The sequence below is a fragment of the Chelonoidis abingdonii genome, chromosome 7 (genome assembly GCF_003597395.2).
Source record: "Chelonoidis abingdonii isolate Lonesome George chromosome 7, CheloAbing_2.0, whole genome shotgun sequence".
In the NCBI taxonomy this organism is placed as follows: domain Eukaryota; kingdom Metazoa; phylum Chordata; order Testudines; family Testudinidae; genus Chelonoidis; species Chelonoidis abingdonii.
This window is the reverse complement of record NC_133775.1, coordinates 183,618-206,921: the sequence shown is the minus strand read 5'-3', so window position 1 is coordinate 206,921 and position 23,304 is coordinate 183,618. Positions and strand designations below refer to the sequence as shown.

At 45.4% G+C, this 23,304-nt stretch overlaps 1 protein-coding gene across 2 annotated transcripts in view; it reads right to left on the bottom strand.

The window, feature by feature from the left end:
• CFAP57 (cilia and flagella associated protein 57) overlaps positions 1-23,304 on the bottom strand; it is a 157,040-nt gene that overhangs the window by 44,946 nt on the left and 88,790 nt on the right. For both annotated transcript variants that reach the window (XM_032777682.2, XM_032777685.2), the window contains exons 11-15: positions 12,563-12,736; positions 10,177-10,338; positions 9,493-9,648; positions 8,314-8,407; positions 4,908-5,098 (exon numbers count right to left, since the gene is read on the bottom strand). In XM_032777682.2, the coding sequence (XP_032633573.1) occupies positions 4,908-5,098; positions 8,314-8,407; positions 9,493-9,648; positions 10,177-10,338; positions 12,563-12,736 (777 nt within the window). The remainder of the gene's footprint in view (positions 1-4,907; positions 5,099-8,313; positions 8,408-9,492; positions 9,649-10,176; positions 10,339-12,562; positions 12,737-23,304) is intronic.

Below are 23,304 nucleotides of genomic sequence, written 5' to 3'. Positions count from 1 at the left end.
AGGGCCCCTGGGTTGGGACCTGGAGTAGAGGGCGGGCCCAGGTCCCTCCCTCTCCACTCCCCTCCTCCAAGGACACTAGGGGAGTGATTAAGAACTGGTTCAGAGGCAAGCAATATCGCCCTGAACCTACCCCAGAGAAGAGAAAGCGCGAGACCCAGAGAACAGTACCGGCAATTTGCCACAATACTTTAATGGATCTCTGAGCTTTGACTGCACTAACACTATTTAAACATATTTCAATTCCAAGATAATTAAGTTTCTTTCAAAAAATTGTAAACAGACTGTCACAGGGTGGTGGGCCCCATAAAATTAAATAGGTCCAGCTTCTCTGTGCCACAAAAGGTGCTCCTAGTTTGACCAGTTAGGAGGGCAGGGAAGTTCCTGGATCTATACAAATAACAGGGAAAGTCTGAGAGAGCAGAGAGACCCAGTGAGTCAGGACTGCAAGGGTCAATCAGGAAGAATACAAGTGAGAGCTGCCTGGTCAGTCAGTCACTCTGGGCACATGAGAGCTGCCGGAACCCAGAAGACGTTTTCTGCGGGAAGGCTGAAGGCAGACAGAGCAAGTGGGATTTGCTGGCTGACCTCCCCAAGCCAGAGACCCACAGGCCAGAGAGCTGAAGGCAGGAAGAGCAGCAGAAGGAGGTGCCTGCTGGCTCCAAGCCAGAAAGCCTGAGTTGAGGGTCGGAGAGGGCTGAAGACAAGAGAACAGTGGAGGGTGAGTAGGGAGAGGGCCCAAAACATAAGGCCTTATATCAGAGTCCTGGTGTGAAGCCTGAGGCCAGGGCTAAAGTAGTTAAAACTTTGCTGATATAAAGCAAAGTTAAGTTGTGAGCAAAAGGCCCTGACTCTTTTGGCAAGTATAGGGCTGATATTACAAAAACATATATTCCTAAGCATTGCTAGGCACAAAGCACTCACGCAAGCACATTCCAGACGGGTGGTACCAGAACACCCCGATACCAAACACATTCCCCAAAGATAACAGGAACACACTGACCCATTTAAAGGATAAGGTCAGGATGACAGCATGATAGATAGAGATGTTTTGATCGAGCCTACAGGTACAAGGCGACGGGTGGCACCCTAATACGTCAGAGGGTGGCACCCTGATATGGCAGGGGCGATACGTAACTTGTTTGTATTGGTGTATAAAGATGTATCTCAGAGGCAATGTCATTGTCTGGTCGAGGGGAGAATGGGAAGTCCTGCCATTCCCTGAGCTGGTCCGTTGTCACGGGCATACATGTTAGTGTACCTGTAACCATTGAGCCCAGGCATTAGCACTATGCCTCGTTGGCAATAAATCTGACCAAGTTCCTTCACTGAAAACTGAGTCTGTGGATTTATTGGGTGGTATGCTCAAGGTCTGCTGTGCCAGCTGTCTGCACAGAGCCAGGACAGCACAGAGGGAGAACACACATGCAGCCGAACATCTGATGACAGAGGGGCTTACCTACATATGTCTGCATACTGGACAGCAGGACCTAGGGGGACAGTGAGAGTGCCACGGTGCATAAGGGATGCTCCCCTGGTAAAGATGACCTCTCTGTAAAGCTGTGGGGAGTTAGGGAGTTCCCACTGGGAAGAGCAGGGTTGTGCTCCAGCTAGAAGGGCAGGGGAGGCTGTCTCACAAAGAGACAATAAAGGACTGACAAAGAGTCTGGGAGTGACAGCTGGAGAACTGAGGGCAGACTTTTAGCATTTTAGCAGTGTAGGGACAGACACTGCCTACTGGGTTCAGGGATCTAGAACTTGAAGTGCAGGAGTTCCCACCAAGCCCATATACACAGGTCTGAGTGTGGGGATCTATTAAGGTGGGTGTGGCATTATGCCCCATATTATTCTTAGTAATATTAATATAATAATATGAGTATGGCTTAATTATTATGTATTTTGTGCAAGACAAGGAATGTTAGATATCATTGAAAAGGTTATAATTTACTGGATCTGATTATCCTATTTGTATGTATGTATCATTTTTGTATCTGAACTTAGGAATATCGACTGTGTATCTGTATTACAAATATTTTACACCTGGGAAATGCCCACTAGGCAGAATGTAGTCAGTCTAGATGGCTGGCTGGGAAGGGCCATTAGAGAAAACAACAGGCCTTAGAAGAAGTTTATCTCTCACCACTGAGCCTTTCTGAGGACGCTACAAACAGTGTCTGAGTCTTGGCTGCTGTGACACTACAGGGTCATGTGACCAGATGAACTGATACTGGACTATATCTTGGAATACCAGTGTTTTTCCACTGACCAGGTGTGGGAACCAAGCTGGAGACAAAGGGTTCCTTCCATATGCAAAAGTTATTTAAGGCAGGGAGTGACATCATTGAGGTTCGTCACTGACTCCCCGCCCAAAGGAGACTATTGGAAACCCCCGAGGAACAAGGACTGAACTGGAGGGAAGTGCTGGACCAGGCTGGAGAGAGGTTTCTAGCCTTAGAGAAGATTACCTGGGGTTTTTAAGCTGCAAGGACAGCTGGTCCCTTAAGAATCTCTGCAACCAGCTTAAATAATCATTTAGGGTAAGAATTTTCTACTCATATCCAGTCTCTTAGTATATTAAGCTTAGATTCCATTTTTGTTTATTTGCTAGGTGTCACGGAGCCACCGGGCCAATGCTCTGGAAGTACTCCATATGAAGCCAGTCAGGACTCTGGGGGAGACTCCTCTTTCTGAGCATAGGATTGCCAGGGCAAGAAGCTTACACAGCTTCAACCTTCCTGGGTCAGACTTCGGAGCATTCGGCATCTCCTGCCACACCATGTGCTTCCCGCAGCGAGTTTGCTCCTAGGGAAGCCAGAGGGCCCTCTACCCCAACACCATAGTCAGACGTGACTCTCAGCCAGAGTAAAATGGAAGGTTTATTAGTCAACAGGATCACAGTGTAGACTAGAACTTGTTAGCACAGAAATCAGTGACTTTCAGCCAAATCCATCACAGGGAGTCCTGGGCAAGACGGCCTGAACTCTTCCTCTTCCAGTCCCCCCAAACAGACTGCCTATCTTCCAGTGACCCAACCTCAGACACCCTCATTGCTCCTCCTCCTTCCTTTGTCTTATTTCCCAAGCCAAGAGTTACCTGGTTGTCACCTGGTTGCATTCCCCTCCTGGGTCTCAGGTTACAAAGGGCACCGGCCATAGCATAAATGCAGACAGCTGGAGCAGCCTCACTTGCCCCAGAGGTCTCAGCCAAAGTCACACACCCCTATTCCCACCTCAGAGGTATTGGTGCAGCACCCAGGGAAACTGACGTGCATCTGACGAAGTGGGTATTCACCCACGAAAGCTCATGCTCCAAAATGTCTGTTAGTCTATAAAGTGCCACAGGATTCTTTGCTGCTTTTACAGATCTGGACTAACGGATCGGCTAACCCTGATACTTGAGTCACACATTATACATGCAAAAAAGTAAAACTCATATAGGCTCAACAGTAAGACTCACATACAACATAACAAGGAAAAATCCTCACTTTGTCACACTAGGTAATCTGCTTTGATCAGTTTGCTATCCTTTATAATCACATAAAATCTATCTTTTGTAGTTAATAAAATTTGTTTTTGCTTTATCACAAACCAGCATGTGGGAGTTATAACTTGGGGTGAAAAGCTGTTGTATATTTCCTCTCCATATTGGGGGAAGAGGGCGAATTTCATATGCTTACACTGTACAGTTCTCTGTACAGCACAAGATGGTATAATTTTGCGTTTACCCTCCAGAGGGGGGTATGCACTTGTGTATCTGGGCAGTTCCTTTGCTGAAGCCTTCCCAGGCAGAGGAGATCCCAATGGCTGTATGTGTCTGCAGCTAGGTGTGTCCCTACCTCTGTGTATGCTGGTGGAGGTGCAGACTGGAGCCTGGGAGAGGGCTTGGCAGGCTGGTCACAGCAGTACAGAATAAAGGGAACCAAGGCTGGTGGATCAGGTAGGCTCAGTGGTACCCCAGTTTCAGGGGGCACCCTGGGAGGAACCCATCATAGTGAGTATCTTGAGAATGGGAGACTCTAGGTAAATAACTCCCCCTATAGCCATGTTGAACAGTTCCCAAGACAAGCAATGAAGTGAGGACTTCTCAAAAGCATGAAAAACAAGTAATCTTGACACATGAGTAGAAAGGTCAAGAGAGGGGAAAGAATAAAATTGGAGAAAGTCCAGAAAAGAGCAACAAAAATTGTTAAAGTTCTAGAAAACATGGCCTATGAGGGAAGACTGAAAAAACTGGGTTTTTTAGTCTGGAGGACAGAAGATTGAAGGGGAACATGATAACAGTTTTCAAGTACCTAAAAAGGTTGCTACAAAGAGAATCAAGAAAAAATGTTCTTGTTAACCTCTGAGGATAGGACAAGAAGCAATGGGCTTAAATTGCAGCAAGGGTGGTTTAGGTTAGACATTAGGAAAAACTTCCTAACTGGTAGGGTTGTTAAGCACTTGAATAAATTGCCTAGGAAGGCTGTGGGATCTCTATCATTGGAAGTTTTTAAGAGCGGGTTAGACAAATACCTGTCAGGGATGGCCTAGATAATACTTAGTCCTGCCATGAGTGCAAGGGATTGGACTAGATGACCTCTCAAGGTCCCTTCCAGTCCTACGATTATATGAATAAGAGAGTCATGCAGACAGATAGAGATCCTAAGGCACATCCTTCCAAATGGATGGAGAGGCAGGAAGAGAAATATCACAGGCAGACAACTACCTTAGAATGGTACTTACTGAAGGCATATGCCCCAGCTAACTCTGAAGAACAATAAGGAAGCCCCTGCTTGCTGTGCACTCATTTCCCCGCAATCTGGGACAAGGCCCTATGTGCAGAAGGCACAACTCCCTTGGCTTTGGAATACGTGTTACTACAGTTAGAAATAGGATACAGTCAGCAGCCCAAGGCATATGTGTAGTTCATACCTCCTCCAGCAAGGTGGTTTTCTCATGCAGTTTTGCCTCATAATATTCTGTCAGCTCCTCCAGGGCCTGGTTCTTGGTCTCCTCCATATCGTGCAGCTGCTTCTCGTATTCCTCCTGCATCCGCTGGGATTTCACTTGCAGCTCCTGGTATTTTTCATACTCTAACAAAAGTTTCTGGTTGTTGCCAGATTCTGGGAACAAGATGGAAATGATAGAGCTAACGGCAGGAAGATATGTCCTATCCTTCTATAAAAACAATGAGGAATCTAGTGGCACCTTAAAGATGAAGAGATTTATTTGGGCATAAGCTTTCGTGGGTAAAAAACCCACTTTCAGATGAATGGGGAAGTGGGGGGTTTTACCCATGAAACTTATGCCCAAATAAATTAGTTAGTCTTCAAGGTGCCACTGGACTCCTCATTGTTTTTGTGGATACAGACTAACACAGCTACCCCTCTGATACTTGGTATCCTATATTTATCACCCCTATTTTTGACACCGTTATTTCTGATATTTTCCTGCAACGTCTCCTCTGGCTCTTGTCATTGTCTTTATGGCCATAAACATCTCTGCCTCGGACATCTCTGAGCTTTTTCCTGTCACGTGCCTTGCATCTACTACTTCACTATTAATGACAGCCTTAACGTCCCCATTCATCTTTTCCCACTCCCATCTCTGTGCCTTCTTCCATACTGATCCCTATGGACAGAATGTCCTCCGCATCCCAGCTCACAAGCTACCTCCTCATCCTCACTGAAGTCCTTTCTAAAGATGTATTTTTATTATGATACCCACAAGAAATAAGTTAACATTAAAACAAAGAAGTTATTCTTCTCTGGATTTGCCTGAGTGCCCTGTTTTATGTGTGCCTCTATCTTACATTATGAGCTCTTTGAGCTGGGACTGCCTTATTTTGTGCAAGCATGCTGTCAGAACTTGAAAACACAGCTCATGTTGCTCCCACTCTACTGCTTCAGTGCAGCTGACTAGTTTGGTACTCTGTACATAGGCTCAAACAGAGTGAATGAACAGCAAAGAATCCTGTGGCACCTTATAGACTAACAGACGTTTTGGAGCATGTAATATACGCCATCATATGCCAGCAATGCCCCTCTGCTACGTACATCGGCCAAACTGGACAGTTTCTATGGAAAAGGATAAATGGACACAAATCAGATATTAGGAATGGCAATATACAAAAACCTGTAGGAGAGCACTTCAACCCCTGGCGCACACTATAGCAGATCTATAAGGTGGCCATCCTGCAAGCCAAAAAAAACTTCTTCAGACCAGACTTCAAAGCAGAAAACGCTGAGCTTCAGTCATTCTACAAATTTGAACACCATCTCTCAGGATTTTAAACTAAACTACCTGTGAAATGGCTTGCCACTACCAGAACCACGTTGTCTCCTCCCTTGGCTTTGTTCAGCACCTCCACTCTAGATAGCAGGGCTTCATCCCTCCCTGAATTGAACTAACCTCATAATCTTCTAGCTTACCATATAATACTTGCCCCGCTGGAAATTCACTACATGCATAACTCGAACGTGGGTATTTCACACCACAAAGCTCATGCTCCAAAACGTCTGTTAGTCTATAAGGTGCCACAGGATTCTTTGCTGCTTTTACAGATCCAGACTAACACGGCTACCCCTCTGATACAAGAGTGAATGAAGTACACCCAACAGGAGGGTTCTCCGATTTACTTGATGCAATATATCAATAGCAACGAAGCTCTACCTGAGATGATGATCATCAGAGCTGTATGAGCAGTGCTCTTAGTGTTCATCTATACACCAATTAAACACCTGTGGTTGGTCTGGGTCAGCTGACTCAGGCTGCAAGGCTGTAAAACTGTTGTGTAAAACAGTTTGGGCTCAGGCTGAAGCCTGAGCTCTGGGACTCTGCAAAGTGTGTGTGTGTGGGGGGGGGTGCAGGGTGGTGCCATGAGTCTTTTTATTCCAGGGTGGACATACCCTTATAGAGCAAGTGTAGGCACTGGCCTTTCCGGAATAGCTTCCTTCCCCTGCTATGATCTTAACCTAAGTTTCCCTGTAAGTTGCATGAACACATGGCCGCACAGCAGGCTATTAAGTGCTGTGTATGCGCCTCAGGGAGCCCACTCAGCTGGGACCTGCTGCAGCCAGAGGAGAGGTACCCCTCCCCCAGCCTAGCCCAGCCCTGAGGGAGGGGTGCCCCTTTTCCCAGTCCCAGCTCAGCCCTGAACCTGCTGCAGCTGGCAGGGGGATGCCCCTCCCCCGGCTCAAACCCAGCCCTGGACTTGCCACACCCGGGGAGACAGGTGTCCCTCCCCTGGCTCAAACCCAACCCTGACCCAGACCTGCCGCAGCCAGGGGAGGTGTGCCTATCCTGTAGCCCAAGCTCTGGAGCTGCCACAGCAGGGAGAGGTGCCTCTCCCTACAAGCCCAGGTGCTGCTGTGGGGAGAGAGAGTTGTGGGAGTTCTCTCTCCTGCAGTAGCCCTGGGGAAGCCTGCACTCCAAACTCCTCATCCCTAGCCCCACCCCACAGCCCCAGCCGGAGGCCTCATCCCCCAACCCCAACCATGAGCTCCTCATCCCCAGTCCCACCCAAGGACCCTCACACCCCTGCACTGAGCCCCCTCCCACCCCTCTGAACCCTTCAGCCCCACCCCCACCACAGGAATTTTGTTATGTGTCACACATCACCTCCATATAGCTGCACATATTTTTCCCCACTCATGTGCAGAACGTTTAGAGGGAACACTGATCTTAACTATGACTTTTGGACCTAGCTACCTCTGTGCTGTGCAGGGTGCACTGCATATTGGTTTCCTCATTGAATGATAGGTAAGATTATGTCATTTTTACATAGTCAGCTTGTTGAGGAGCATAGTCAGCTTGAACAAGCATCATAGTTTCACTCTCCTCTCCTTGTGATGCACTCAGTCCCAAAGCATGAACATATGCTATTGTCAAATGCCACTGCCTTGCTTTTCCCCGTATCTCCAATGCTGCTTTGAATTCCTCCATTTTCCTGGCACTCATTTATATAGATTTCTCTACTCCATTGCTGTAGGACTCTTCTGCCATTCCAGTTTTCCCAAGTGCTACCTAGGTAAGGTTCCCCTAACCTTCCTCAGCTGCCTCTCATTCCATATTGCCCCACTCTCTGGTTCATGTCTGTCCCTTCTTACTTTGCTTTTTTTTTCAAACTAAAATCACATTTTGGGTGTTACCACAATACAAATCAATTAAAATAATTCTAGATAATGACAGTGATACCCTACTTTCCCTAAGGTTTTCACAATTTTGCTCATACACTGTACATTTTTTTAAATGGACTTTCCCTCTCCACTTTGTCATTTGCCATGAGTTCAATGCAGTTCCTTCCATTCTGGCTGTACATATTCTCATGTGTCCTAACCTAGGTCCTGCATCTCCCTGGACTGTTTTTCCATCAGCTCAGACAGCTGCTCCTGGTACTGCAGTTCTTGCTTTTCTTTCTCTGCCTTTAACACCTGGAAAAAACAAACAGATGAAGTTTTCATCTGAAAACAGCAAACCAACTTCCAAATTCCTCAAGTGCGTGCCTAAGGTGGGGAATAAATCAAAGAGTGGAACGTGTAGCTCTGCCCTTTTCAGTGTGAGACTTCAGGGGTCACTAAGATAACAAAGCCTTTGTATTGTGTGTTGTAATTGAAATCAATATATTTGAAAATGTAGAAAACACCCAAAAATATTTAAATAAATGTTATCCTATTATTGTTTAACAGTGTGATTAATCATGATTTTTGTAATCTCTTGACAGCCCGAGATGAAACTCTTTAGAATGTGCAATGCTGCCTCAGCTCAGTGAGGTTTTGGGAAGAATGTGAGGTGTATTTGTTGATGTAGGTGAAATTCTGTCACTATCTTAGGGAGAAATTTAGGGTGTATTGGATACACTGTCTAGGTCAACTATTGTATAAGGCAGATCAGTCATCAATATCTGAATTTCCCCAACTCTTCTAGCAGAAGTTACAGTAAGCAGAAATGCCACTTTCCTAGACAGGTGCGGCACGGAGGAAAAGGCCATGGGCTTAAAGACAGGCCTCATGAGGGTTGGAAGTATCAGCTTCAAGTCCTCCCATAGGGATAGTTTCCTTGATTGACAGGAATACCTTAACTAGGCTTTTCAGGAACCTAATTACCAATGGATGAGAAAAAGCTGTATGCCCCTGCACCAGTGGATGATAACAGAGATAGCCACTAGGAGCACCTTGAGAGAACTGAGTGACAGGTTCTTGTATTTCAATTTGAATAAGTAGTCAAATATTTGAGGAATTGAGGAGTGATGAGGTGCCACTGATTTCTGGTACCATCTCTGAGAAAATATCTTCCATTTTGCCAGGTAGGTTTGTCTTGTTGATTCTTTCTGCTATTTATTGTAACTGGACAAGAGCATGCCTGTTCTGTCATTGACATCCACTCACCATGCTGTGAGATGCAGGGATGCCAGATTCAGGTGTAGGCTTTGTCTTTGGCCCCAAAACAGCAAGTCTGCAGGTGGTTAGCAATAAGAGAAGAGATATTTTGCTATTTCCTGCTACAAAGTGAACAATACCTGATTTTTGGTTTTAAGGGATTCCATCTCTTGGATGAATTTTTCAGTTAATTCCTTCATCTTCTCATTGTAGTTCATGTCCTTGAGTCGTAGCTGGTACTCATTTTCCATCTTCAGCTCCTCCACACGAGTCTTCAGTTCTAGCATGACTTGAGTCTGCCATGAAAAAGCCAACAAGATTGCTAAGAGAGAGAGGTTATTTACTAGTAACTACAATTCCTTGAGGGTATTACCTCTGCATATTCTCACTTCTGCAAACAACACTATGGCACTGAGTTTCCAGAACATTTTTAAATGTTTTGCCCATTGAGAGGTGAATGTACCACCGAAACAGGAGAAATCTTAATTTTGAACCTTGACTTTATGAGACGGTAAATAGAAATCCTGCTTCTGCCCTCCCCACTCAAACTACTGTCAAAGTCTATAATGAGTTGGCCAAGGCATAGGGCACCTTCTCTTCACCCTCACTGAAATGGAAGCTGCTACACACTACTCTTTGCACATCAATATTAGTAGCAGTTTGGGTATAGCCTCTCCTTCTGAATTATATTGTGGCCAGTCTACTCAGCTACAGTGTAATAGACAGACAGAGCTGGTCACAACATTCTGCAAATGTGGGTCATAATGTCTAGACTGGGAGTCTGAGGAGAGAGTGTAGGGTTTGTATTCTTAACTTGTTCATACCTTCTCTTCCATATCTGTTTTTGTGATCAGCACCTCTTCAGCATATCCCACTTCCTTCTCCCGTTTCAGACCCCGTCCTTCCTTATCATACACTTTCCAGATAAGCAGGCAGCCATCCTCTGAGACGGTCAGCAGAAATTGGTCATCGCATGTTATGGACATCTAAGGAGGGAAGAGACAGCAGAATAAAAAGAGTAGAAATGATATAGGCTAGGGGAGAGATATAGGTTATGTCTACACTAGATTTTTTTCCCCTAAGAGTTCCTATCGTTATTATGATCAGTGAAGTTGTGGTGAGAATGCTAATGTAGATGAGCTACCAGCTTTTTAACCATCAAGTCTAGACAACAGGATAGCTAGAACACTAACAAGCCCTGGGCCCTGTCTATACTAGCACTCCTGCCACCAGTGAAGCTGCACAAATATTACTAGACCATCAGGAAAAAAAAATTACAAATCTAGTACAGACAAGATCCTAGGTCAAGGGCCCACTTTTCTGACAATGATACTGCAGTGAGGCATAGCTGGGCCCCTCTTGCTTCTGCCTCTTCTGTCCTCACAAAACCAATCAGGGACAACTCAGGTTGATGCAATCATCCTTGTATTTTATTTATAGTTCTTTCCCACCAGCAACTTACTATCTATGTACAGGGTTTTACAGCCAGACTTCACCAGCAACAGAACAGAACCACCAGTCCCTCTCATGTTTCTCTGCTCCCTTCCTCCCAGCCTTTATAGCTCCTTGCTAATTAAGCTCGCAGCTGTTCCTAGTTGCCAAGCAGGCAGGGCTATTCAGCCATCCCCAATCCATTCCCCTTGATTGGGGCTGGAATGGCAGGGGGTTCATGCCCAACTTTCTGTCACAGAACTTAACACAACTAGCCTCCACAAAGAATTTTAAAGGGCAAAGGATTTGGCTTTTTATTTTATTTTTTTTAAACAAAAAGAATCTGAAATTTCTCCATCTTTGCACAGGGTGAGGCCCCCTTGCAAGACCCATTCTCTGGATGCCATCCATCAGCTTTACAGTGTTTCTGAAAGGTTGATAGATTGGCAGTTACAATTTCTTTCTTGCAGTTTGTCCAAGCAGTGTGCCCTGGGCATGCCACTTTGGATGGGGAAGATGTGCCATTCTCACTGCCCTTTCCAAAGCAAGAAAGGTGGCTTCATTAGGTTCTACTAAAAACTTTACAAATATCCACTGGCGATGCTCAGATGAGATTTTCCAATCTCTTATAACTTTATTTTTATTTTCTTCACCCCAGCCAAACCTAAATAGGAGATTCTTCCTCAGAGAGGATGTGACATATGCCAAGTTAGGAATTTTTTGTACAGCCATATTTGAGCACAATTTTTTTTTCTTTTAAATGCTGGGAAGGTATTTTTTTCATCCTCTCCCATAACTCAGATACAGGTGAATGGATTCTCCTGAAATTTGCTGAAACAGTCCACCAAAGGGCACAGATAGTTCTAGCACCAGAGCAGAATTTTTGAGGCACTTATATGCATGTGACAGAGGATTATAATGGAACTCAGTATAGCATTATGACAGAAAGGTGAGCTGCACCTGTGATCCTTCTTTCAGTCTCTCTCTTGGGCACCCTCTCCAAGTCATAGGCCCACTCTCAGGGCTGAACCCCAAAGATCATCCACTTTTGGACTGAATCACTAGCTGCAGCATCCCTTGGTGACCAACTAACTTTACCTCCAACGGGTCCAACTAATTTTGGCCCCTGCTACAATAGTCTCTCTGAGAGCTGTGATCCAAACTGGTAAAAGCAGTGCCAGAAAACAGCTTGTTCAAAATAGAGTACGATTAATTTAGTCAAAGGAGCATTGCAAGCAGAGATAAGTGGATTAAAAATAACAAAAGCCTGCACATATTGTGTCTTATATAAACTTCATCTTTACGAGCCAGTTTAACTAGGTTCTGCTTAGGTCAGGTATACCCAAAGCTTTGTGGCTGGGTCAGGCAGGATGCCTCAAGCAACTGCTGCCTGTCGGTCAGTCTGATCTTCCCAGTCAGTGAATCTTCCCTCTCATCTCACGGGCTGCCTTTTATTCCTTCCAAAGATCCCTTGTTCAATATTTCAAAGTTCCTTCTTTTGATCCTGTTTCTAGTCCAAATTGGTTTACGTGTTTCAGTAGTGAGGGGCTGCAGGATTTAACCCTTATCTACCTTGCAGCCAACAATACCTTAACCAACAAAACCAAGGAGACTTAACATTCATAAAAATTAAAACAAACAATTCTAACATTTTTCACATACAATATGTAGCCTTAACACCAGCAGATGCTATAGAGTAGAAGAAAACAGAGATAAACAAAGAGCAGGGGAGTCCAAATGACTCAGATGTTGGTTAAAAAAGAAAAATAAACTCCTTACCTTGGTAACAGGGCCAGCATGAGCCTGATACTCATTGAACTCCTTGTGCACAGGCAGTGGGTATTTCATAGATCGGATGGTCCCCACTGAAGTGCCTGTGAACACCATGCGCCCAGAATGAGACACAACTATTGCAGTATAAGTAACATCAAAAGTAGGCACTTCACGCAGGATCTAAAAAAAAAAGAGAAAAGAAAAGAAAAGCAGCACAGATTAAGCTCTATAATACTGCCTAAGTAACATAGTGTATGAGCAGCTGTCACACCATTCGACTTACAGAAAATAGTAACAAAATAATGAGAAAAATCTGCCTAAAGGAACAGAGCCATGAGCAATAATTACTATTAGGGTGTGAGGAGTTCCCCCCGGATGCCGCCTGGAACTGGGGTACCACTGAGCCCCTCGACCCACCAGCCTGGGCTTCCACTCATGCTGCAATGCTGTGACAAGCTGCAGACACACTTCCAGTCTCACACTTTCACGAGCACACAGGTAGGAACACACCCAGCTGTAATAACATGCAGACAAGCTTTCTGACCAGCCCCTGCATGGGAAGGCTATACAGCTAGGGCACTTACCAGCTTCACGGGCACACACACCCCCTCTGGAGGGTAAACCTAAAATTAAACTGTCTTGCACTGCACAGAGAACTGTACAGTGTAAGCTCATAAAATCTGCCCTCTCCCTCAATGTGGAGAGAGAGATGCAACAGTTTTCTGTCTCAAGTATGATTTCCACACACTGGTTTTAGACAAAACAAAAACAAGTTTATTAACTACAAAAGATAGATTTTAATTGATTATAAGGGATAGCAAACAGGTCAAAGCAGATTACTTAACAAAAAACACAATTTAAGCTTAATATACTAAAGAGATTGGACATGAGTAGCTAATTTTCACCCTAAATGATGATTAGGGCTCTACTAAATTCAAGGCCATGAAAAACACGTCACAGATTGTGAAATCTGGTCTCCCACAATGAAATCTGGTCTTTTGTGTGATTTTACCCTATACTAAACAGATTTCATGGGGGAGACCACTGTTTCTCAGATTGGGGGTCCTGACCCAAAAGAGTTGCAAGGAGGGTCACAAGGTTATTTTAGGGCGGGGGGGTTGTGGTATTGCCACCCTTACTCCTGTGCTGCTGCCTTCAGAGCTGGTTGGCTAGAGAGTGGCAGCTGATGACTGAGGGCCCAGCTCTGCACGCAGCAGTGCAGAAGTAAGGATGGCAATACCATACCACGCTGTCCTTACCTCTGCACTGCTGCTGGAGGCGGCTTTGCCTTCAGAGTTGGGCTCCCAGCCAGCAGCCACCATTTTCCAGCTGCCCTGCTCTGAAGGCAGCGCCGCCACCAGCAGCAGTGCAGAAATAAGGGTAGCAATACCATAAACCCGCTTCAATAACCTTGTGACCCCACCCACAACTCCTTTTTGAGTCAGGATCCCTACAATTACACCACCATTAAATTTCAGATTTAAATATCTGAAATAATGAAATGTGCATTTTAAAAATTTTATGACTGTGAAATTGACCAAAATAGACCGTGAATTTGGTAGCTTTCTAATGATGATTTAAGCCGGTTGCAGAGCTTCTTAAAGGGCAAACTGCACTTGCTTGCAGCATAAAACCCCAGGTATTCCTTTCACAGGTTAGAAATCCCTCTAGTCTGGGTTCAGTCCTTCCCCTAGGTCAGTCCTTCTTCCTCCGGAGTTTTCAGGAGTTTCCTTGGCTGGGGAGTCAGTGAAGAACCATGATGATGTCACTCCCCTGCCTTCAATAGCTTTTGCATATAGCAGAAATCCTTTGTCTCCAGGCTTAGCTCCCATCAGGGCCGGCTCCAGGCACCAGTTTAGCAAGCAGGTGCTTGGGGCGGCCACTTTGGAGAGGGGCGGCAGGTCCAGGTATTCGACGGCAATTCGGCGGAGGGTTCCTCGCTCCCGCTTGGAGCGAAGGACCTCCTGCTGAATTGCCGCAGATTGGGATTGTGATCGCGGCTTTTTTTTTTTTTTTGGCTGCTTGGGGTGGCAAAACCCTTGGAGCCGCCCCTGGCTCCCATGCCTTTCAGTGGAAAAACATTGGTATTCTAAGATGGAGTCCAGTACCAGCTGACTTGATCACATGTCCCTGTAGGGCAAGGGCAGGCAAACTTTTTGGCCTGAGTGCCGCATCGGGTTTTGGAAATTGTATGGAGGGGTGGTTAGGGGAGGCTGTGCCTTCCCAAAGAGCCAGGCATTGTCCACCCCTGCCCCCTGCTTCTCGCCCCCTGACAGCATCCCCCCAGGACTCCTGCCCCATCCAACCTCTTCTGTCCCCTGACAGTCCCCTGGGACCCCTGCCCCATCCACCCTCCACCTCTCCCGTGCCATGACCACCCCAGAAGAACCCCCGCCCCTGACTGCCCCCTGCCCCCCAATTCAACCCCCCTCTCCTTCCTGCCCCCCTGGAACCCTTGCCCCATCCAACCACTCCTTCTCCCTGTCCCCTAACTGCCTCCGGAACCCCTGCCCCTGAACGCCCCCTACCACCTAATCCAGCCCCCACTCCTTCCCGACTGCTCCTCTGGGACCCCTGCCCCCATTCAACCCCCCTGTTCCCTGTCCTCTGACCATCCTGACCCCTATTCACATCCTCGCCCCCCGACCAGTTCCCCAAACTCCCCTGCCCTCTATCCAATCCCCCTGCTCCATTACCGCATTGCCTGGAGCATTGGTGGCTGGTAGCGCTACAGCAGTGACACCCAGAGCACCAGGACAGGTAGCCACGCCACCCGGCTGGAAACAGCCATGCCACCACGCAAAACAAAGCACCAGGTGAGGACCTGGCTCTGCAGCTGCGCTGCCCCAGGAGCTTGCAGCCCCACCACCCACAGCATTGCACTGGTGGCACAGTGAGCTGAGGCTGCAGCGGAGGGGGGACAGCAGGGAAGGGGCCGGGGGCTAGCCTCCCGGGCCAGGAGCTCAAGGGCCAGGCGGGAGGGTCCTGTGGGCCGGATGTGGCCCACGGGCCAGAGTTTGCCCTCCTCTGCTGTAAGGTCACAGCAGCCATAACTCGGATGCTGTTTGTAGCATCCTCAGGAAGGCTCCCCAGTGGGAGATTACCTTCTTCTAAGACTTGTTGTTCTCTCTAATAGCACTTCCCAGTCAGCTATCTAGACTGATTGCATTCTGTCTAGTGGGCATTCCCCAGGCGTAAACACATTTGTAATAAATGCATAGACAATATTCCTAACTTCAGATACCAACATGATACATGCATACAAATAGGATAATCATATTCAGCCATATTCAGTAAATCATAACCTTTTTAATGATATCCCACATAACCTATCTTGCATAAAATACATCATAGTTATGCCATAATCATATCATAACAATATATCTATGAAGAATATGGGATGTAGTGTCACATAGGTTGTCATAAATATCAAGAAAAAGATAACAACCTTTATGTATGCAGTAATATGAAATCCCTTTTGGCTAAATGTACAAAATCATTTACCTGTAAGGGATTAATCAGTTCAATTAACCAAGCTGGCACCTAATCAGAAAAACAAATGGGGAAAAAAATACTTTCAAAACTGGGGCAGGGGAGGGGGGAAGGGTTTGTTTGTGCTCTTTTGTGTGTTCCCTCTTAAAACAAAACAAAAAAACCCAACCCAAGCAGGTAATCCAGCTTCTACTAAAATAATACATCTAAAATTACAAAAATTGTAATAGCAAAAAAAAGTGTTAAATTAATTTTTGTTTCAGCTTGTAAATTTGCCCTATGCTAAAAGAAAGGTTTATTCCTTTTTGTAACTTTAAAGTTAAGCCTAGAGGAAAATCCTCTGTGTTTTAAGTCTTTTTATTACCCTGTAAAATTACCTTCCATCCTAATTTTACAGAGGTTCTTTTTACTTTTTTTTAATAAAGTTCTTCTTTTAAGAACCTGATTGTTTTTTAGTGTCCTAAAAACCCAAGGGTCTCATCTGTGCTCACCTTGTTAACTTATTTGGTTGGTATATTATTCTCAAGTCTCTCCAGAAAATGGGGTGAAGGGGCTTGGGGGGATATTTTGCAGGGAATAAGGCTCCAAGTGGCTCCTTCCTAAATGTTTGTTTAAATCACTTGGTGGTGGCAGCAATATGTCCAAGAACAAGAAAAGAAATTTGTGCCTTGAAAAAGTTTTTAACCTAAGCTGGTAAAACATAAGCTTAGGGGGTCTTTCATCCAGGTCTCCACATCTGTACCCCAAAATTCAAAGTGGGGAGGGAATCCTGACATGATGGCAATGCGGTGGGATCATTTTAAACCAGAAGCACAGACCTCAGAATTTTAAAAACATTTTTTCTTTTGGCTGATTAAAAAAAAAAACCTCCTTGGTTTTCAAAGGATACTTTTTTTTTTTAAACTGAGAGCAGCTAGAGTTTTTTTTTCTTTGCCTAAAGCAGAGTAGTTAAGTTCCTTCAAGGGAATTCACAAGCTGGTTTTTTTTTTCTTTTTTTCTTTCTAGCTCTTGGTTTATGCTAGGTTAAGCGCAGAAAGGCTAGAATAACAAAAAATGAGATCCACCCCCCCCTAAAATTAGCTAAATTGAAAGCTGAGAAAAGAAAGAAAAACTTAAAAAACAAATGGCCTTAAAGCGCTTGAAGTTGAAAAGAAAGGAGGCAAAACACTTGAAGGCAGAGGCAGCCAGGAAGGAGGCTGTCCCTAAAAAAGTCCTGAAGTTAAAAAACAAAAAAATACAGGCCCAGATTAAGGCCCAAATTTCAGCCCAAAAGCATAAACTGGCTGTTATGGAGTTAAAAAAACAAAACCCATCAGCAGCTGGCTCCACTTCCCCAAAAATCCACAAATGGAAGCAACTATATCCACAGTAAAATAAATCCAGTAATATTGCTAAATATTTCATCACCTTTAAAACCGTGCATCCTCCATGCAATTCCTAAAAATCACAAAATAATCACATTGGTAGCAAAATTAACTGAAAAAGCTCTGAACATATTCAATAAAATGCCTATTAAGAATGCTTTTAACTATGATAAATTTAAAAATTTGGTTTTAAAACAATTTCAAAATTACACCTAAAACTAACAAACTAAAATTAAAAGCCCTTAAAAGAGGGGCTGGACTAAGTAATGTGGTTTATGTAAACCAGGGGTCGGCAACCTTTCAGAAGTGGTGTGCCGAGTCTTAATTTATTCATTCTAATTTTAAGTTTCGTGTGCCAGTAATACATTTTAATGTTTTTAGAAAGTCTCTTTCTATAAGTGTATAATATTTAACTAAAAAATTGTTGTATGTAAAGTAAATAAGGTTTTTAAAATATTTAAGAAGCTTCATTTAAAATTAAATTAAAATGTAGAGCCCCCCAGACCGGGGGCCAGAACCTGGGCCATGCGAGTACCACTGAAAACCAGCTCACGTGCCGCCTTCGGCACCCATGCCATAGGTTGCCTACCCCTGACGTAAACCAAATAAAGAATCTGTTAGATAAATGGGGGTCAAAAAAGGGTGTAACTAGTGTGACAAAGTTCCTCCTCTGCCTTGGTGGGTCCTGCACTTATTGGTGGATTTGCTCGCCTCACAGATTCACCCTGTGGGTCAAGAAACAGCCCAGAGATCTTCCTCTCTGGTAGATGCCACAGTCCAGGTCAATTCCTCCTGTATTTGATCAGGAGTTGGGAGGTCTGGGGGGAAACCAGGCCCGCCCTCTATTCCAGGTTCCAGCCCAGGGCCCTGTGGACTGCAGCTGTCTAAAGTGCCTCCTGGTACAGTTGCACAACAGCTACAACTCCCTGGGCTACTTCCCCATGGCCACCTCCCAACACCTTCTTTGTCCTCACCACTGGACCTTCCTCCTGATGTCTGATAATGTCTGAGTACTTCTCCAGTCCTCCAGCAGTATGCCTGCTCACTCTCAGCTTCTTGCATGCCTCTTGCTCCCAGTTCCTCACATGCACATCCTTGCCTCTGGCTCTCTTTGGCCTGACTGGAGTGAGCCCTTTTATAGAATCAGAGGGGCCTTAATTAGAGTCAGGTGCTTAACAGCCTCACCTGACTCTTAGCAGGTTAATTAGACTCAGGTGTTCTCATTAGCCTGGAACAGCTCCTGCTCTGGTCACTCAGGGAACAGAAAACTGCTTCTTCAGTGGCCAGTATATCTCCCTTTTACTACTCTGCTGTTCCCAACTGGTCTGGGTCTATCACACTAGCTTTAAAAAAAATGTGTAATTTGGTTGTACAGAAACAGTTCCTAACTATAACCAATAATAATGTAAAACAGTGCTTATGAAATAAAAAAATAAACTCAGCAAAAAGTCTTGCTTCTTATGCTAATCAATACAGGAAGTCCCAAACCACCAAAAAGGCAGGGCAAATCAAAACAAAATGGGTGAAGGTAGCAGAAAAAAACAACCCTGGATGCAGTTTGGGTGAATACCAAAAGAAACACTCTGAAACCACTCTATACCACCGGGGGCAGCCTAAGGCCCCACTTACACCCACTCCCAAAACCCCAAACACCTTATCATCCACCACATCATTCTTCAGCAAACCATCTCGCCCCACTGATCAGTCAGCTGGGCGATGTTTTAAATGTAACAAGCTGGGGCATGTAAAGGCCAACTGCCCCCAAACCCACAACAAATTACAGTTCATTGCACTGGGGTCACACCAAAGGTCCGCAGGCCCACATGCCTCCCAAATACACTCAAAGTGAAGAAAAACTGTAACTGTGGGTGGGAAAAAGGTTATCATGTGAAGGAACACTAAAGTACAGATGTCAGCAATCAACCAATCCTCAGTGAACCTCAAATTCATCAATCCAGAGGCCCAAGTAACAATTCAACTTTTCCAGTCAAACTCTTTTGACTTGTCTACAGCTGAGTTGCCCGTCCAGTACAAGCGCTGGTCAGAAATGTGAATGTTTGCAGTCTATAATAATTATCCCATTCCCATGCTGCTGGGGGAAAACTGGGCCCACCATGTAAAGCTAGCCAAGAGGGTGAAAATGGTTATCTGCAGCCAGGCTAATCAAGCCTTCACACCTAGCTCTGTACCTAAGCCTTCTACAAGGGCCCAGTTTGTGTTACCAAAACCCCAAATTAAGGTGGTAAAACCAAATCCCATGCCAATGTCTGCAACAGCAGTAGTGAATCCAGTCCCAAAGACCCAACCAAAACCAGTCCCAAAACCAAAATGGGTGAAGCAACCAGCACCAAAACCATTGTCAGCACTGAATCCAGCGCTGGCAGCAGCAGCTAAACCTGCACAAGAGGCTCAGACAGAGCCTAAAATGCAACATACTGCACCAGCAAAAAGCAGTTCGCAGTCAACAAAAACAGCCCCACAACCTACATCACTTCCAAAGAAATCAAGCCCAAGTCCACAATCCAGTAAAAAACTAATGTCTCTATCATCAAAAAAACAGGGTAAACCACTCAGTTGCCACCCCTTACCACCATAAAACAAATGGTGTGGTAAAAAAGTTTAATAAAACTTTGGGGGCCATAATACAAACATTCGTAAATAAGCACTTCAATAATTAAAACCTAGCGTTGCTCTTTGCCTACAGGGCTGTACCACATCCCAGTTTACGGTTTTCACCATCTAAACTCGTGTATGGCCGCAAGTTTCAGGTGCCATTACAGTTGGTAAAACAACAATGGGAGGGGTTTACGCCTTCTCCAAAAGCTAACATTCTTAACTTTGTAAACAACCTACAAAACACCCTAAAAACTCTTTAGCCCTTGCTTAAAAAAGCCTAAAAAATGCTCAAAAAAAGCAAAAGGCTTGTTATAATAAACATGCCAAAAAGCATTCCATCAAAGTCATAGTCTTAAAAACGCTGCAGGCCCATAAAATAAAAGCATCATGAAAAGGGCCATTCACGGTCCAAAGGCGCCTAAAAGCTGTTAACTGTCTCATAGCATCTCCCACTTCAAACATAAAGCCTAAAGTATACCATGTTAATTCTCTAAAGCCCTTTTAGTCCAAAAAATTAAAGGTTTCTCAGCTTATAGCCCCGAGAAAAAATAACGCTAAGTGGCTTAAAGGTGTCTACTACAAAAAAAAAGTAACGGTGGCATAAAAAAGGTAAACCTCTCAATAACCCTCAAATGTATGCAGCAACAGCAAATCAAAAAGCTGTGCACTAGCTTCGCGCCAATGTTCTCAGCCACCTCAAAACAAAACAAACAAGCATATCACTCCATTAACACAGGTAATGCTCACCCAATTAAAGCCCAACCTCATCAGTTGGCTCCTCAAGCCAAAACTGCTATAAAACAAAAAATTCAAAACATGATACAAATGTGGGTAATCCACCCTTCTAAAGTGCCTGGGCATCTCCAGTGGTTCTAGTTTCCAAACCAAATAAAAAAATACGCTTTTGCGTAAACTACCGTAAGCTAAATGCTGTAACTCGTCCACACAACTATCCAATGCCATGCACAAATAAGCTATTAAAAAAACTAAAACATGCCAAGTTCATCTCTACCTTAAACTTAACCAAGGGGTACTGACAAGTATCACTAAATAAAACCACCAAAAAAAGGTCAGCCTTCATCACCAATGTAGGGCTATATAAATTTAATGTGCTCCCTTTCGGGCTGCAAAACCACTTTCCAAAAACTTGTAAATAGTCTCCTAGCAAAATTTAAAAAATCTGCAGTCACCTACCTTAATAATGTGGCCATCTTTTCTAATTCATGGGCAAAACACCTAAAGCACTACAAAAGGTCTTCAAGCGCATTAAAAAGGCAAAAAAGACGGTTACTCACCTTTGTAACTGTTGTTCTTCGAGATGTGTTGCTCATATTCATTCCAAGTAGGTGTGCGCGCGCCGCGTGCACGTTCGTCGGAAGAATTTTCCCCTAGCAACACCCGGACCGGCTGGTGGCAGGTGCCCCCTGGGTGCGCTTTCCGGCCCGTATATATTACCCTCGACCCGATGCCGCTCTCAGTTCTTCTTGCGGCTACTACGCATGGAAGAGGGAGTGTGACATGAATATGGCAAAACATCTCGTAAGACCAACTTACAAAGGTGAGAACGTCTTTTCTTTCCTTCGAGTGCTTGCTCATATCATTCCAGAGTGTGATCCAAGCTTACTAGGTGTGGCGTCAGAGTTGGGGACTGTCGATGTAGACAGCCAGCCAAAGACCTGTGCATGTCCCTGGACTGCAGCTCCAATCATAATGCAAGAGTGTGCCGGTACGACAGTGGTGACATATGTGTATATAGCCCGGCTAGGAAGCAATCGAGAGCTTGGCTCTCGTGAATGTGCATCATCGCTCTACTGAGAGGTGTGAGCTAAGGTAGCACTTCTTAATGCAGCGTACAGGATAGATTTTGAGAGAGGGCCGCGTGACTTTCATCCTTCCGCAGGATAAAAATTGAGTTGTCGAAATGTTGTGCGAGTTATGTGAACCCAGCACTCTGAAATCAATGTGTAGGCTCTGCTCCTGCACGGATGTGAGTTTAGGATAAACACTCGGAGTGAATATTCTGGTTAGTGGAAAGGGCCGAGACCATTTGGGCAGGAAGCGGATCGCGCCGCTGCCTATGCCTGGATTGTTGTAAGGTGGTCTAGTCGACAAAGAGCAGCGAAGCTCAGAGACTTCCTGCCATATTGTAATGGCCACGAAGGACCACTTCCCATAGATACGGAGAGCAGTCGCATAGGCGTCGCAGGAGGCAGTTATTATTTGAAGAGAACCAGATTGAGGTCAGCTAGTGGCGGATGACAGACTTGGATACATCGCAAACCTTGAGACTAGGACCATCGGGTGAGGAAGCGGAGGAGCGCCGTTCCTGGATGGACCGTAAGAAATGCCTAGTGGATCGCAGGACGAGGTGCGAGCCCTGCTGTTAAGGGTGCCAAGAATTTCCATATCACTGGATGGAGCAACGTTTCTGTACGCCTTGCGTTGACCCAGCAAGAACCTGATTCATTCCAGTAGGTAGCCCTGTTGCAGTCTTCATGCTTCAGGAGCACCTGCTTTCATGGCACTCCGCTGCACTGGTAGCGCAGTTCTCGCAAGGCTCAACCGCGAACCACGCCACAATCACGGTGGAGGGAATGGAGTGGTGAGAAGCTGCCGTGTTTGAAATAGTCTATTGTCGCTGAGAGCAGGCAGGAACCGGCACTGTGCTATGACAGTCCAGCCAGCATGTGTGTACCATGCTGCAGCCGCGGCTGTGAGAATACGAGCCTTGTCGCCGCGCAGCCTTCACAGACTTTCTCCAGGGACCGCGGAAGATTAAGGGTGGTCGACACAGGAGGAATGGCGTCCGAGATTGATCCGCCGGCAGAGACGTCGGAAGGAGCATGACCCTGGTGGCTTTCGTTGGTGGAGCAAAGAAGGGTCGATATCGGGGACCCCTCGAAAGGAGATATTGCATATTTCTGACAAAGACCACTTTCAGGGCTAACGAACCTGTTGAGAGGTCCGCCAATACGTTTGCTCTGGGATTACTGCGTATTATTTTGTTTTCCCGGCTTGGTATACAAATTCCAGAGGCTTTCTAGACCATCTTTTGACACAAGAGAGACGAAAGGGTCCCTCCTGTTGTTTATATGTTGCTCCGTCTTCCTGTTTGCCTGCTGAGAAAACCCTTCCTCGCAGGTGAGAGCTAAGTTCTGCCAGGCGACGGCGGTGTTCGCCAACTCCGCGTTTATGTGCGGAGTCCTGGCAGACAGTGCCCTGTGTTCGGAGTGACATGATGAGCTCCCAGCCACGGGGATGCGTTCCGTGCAGACT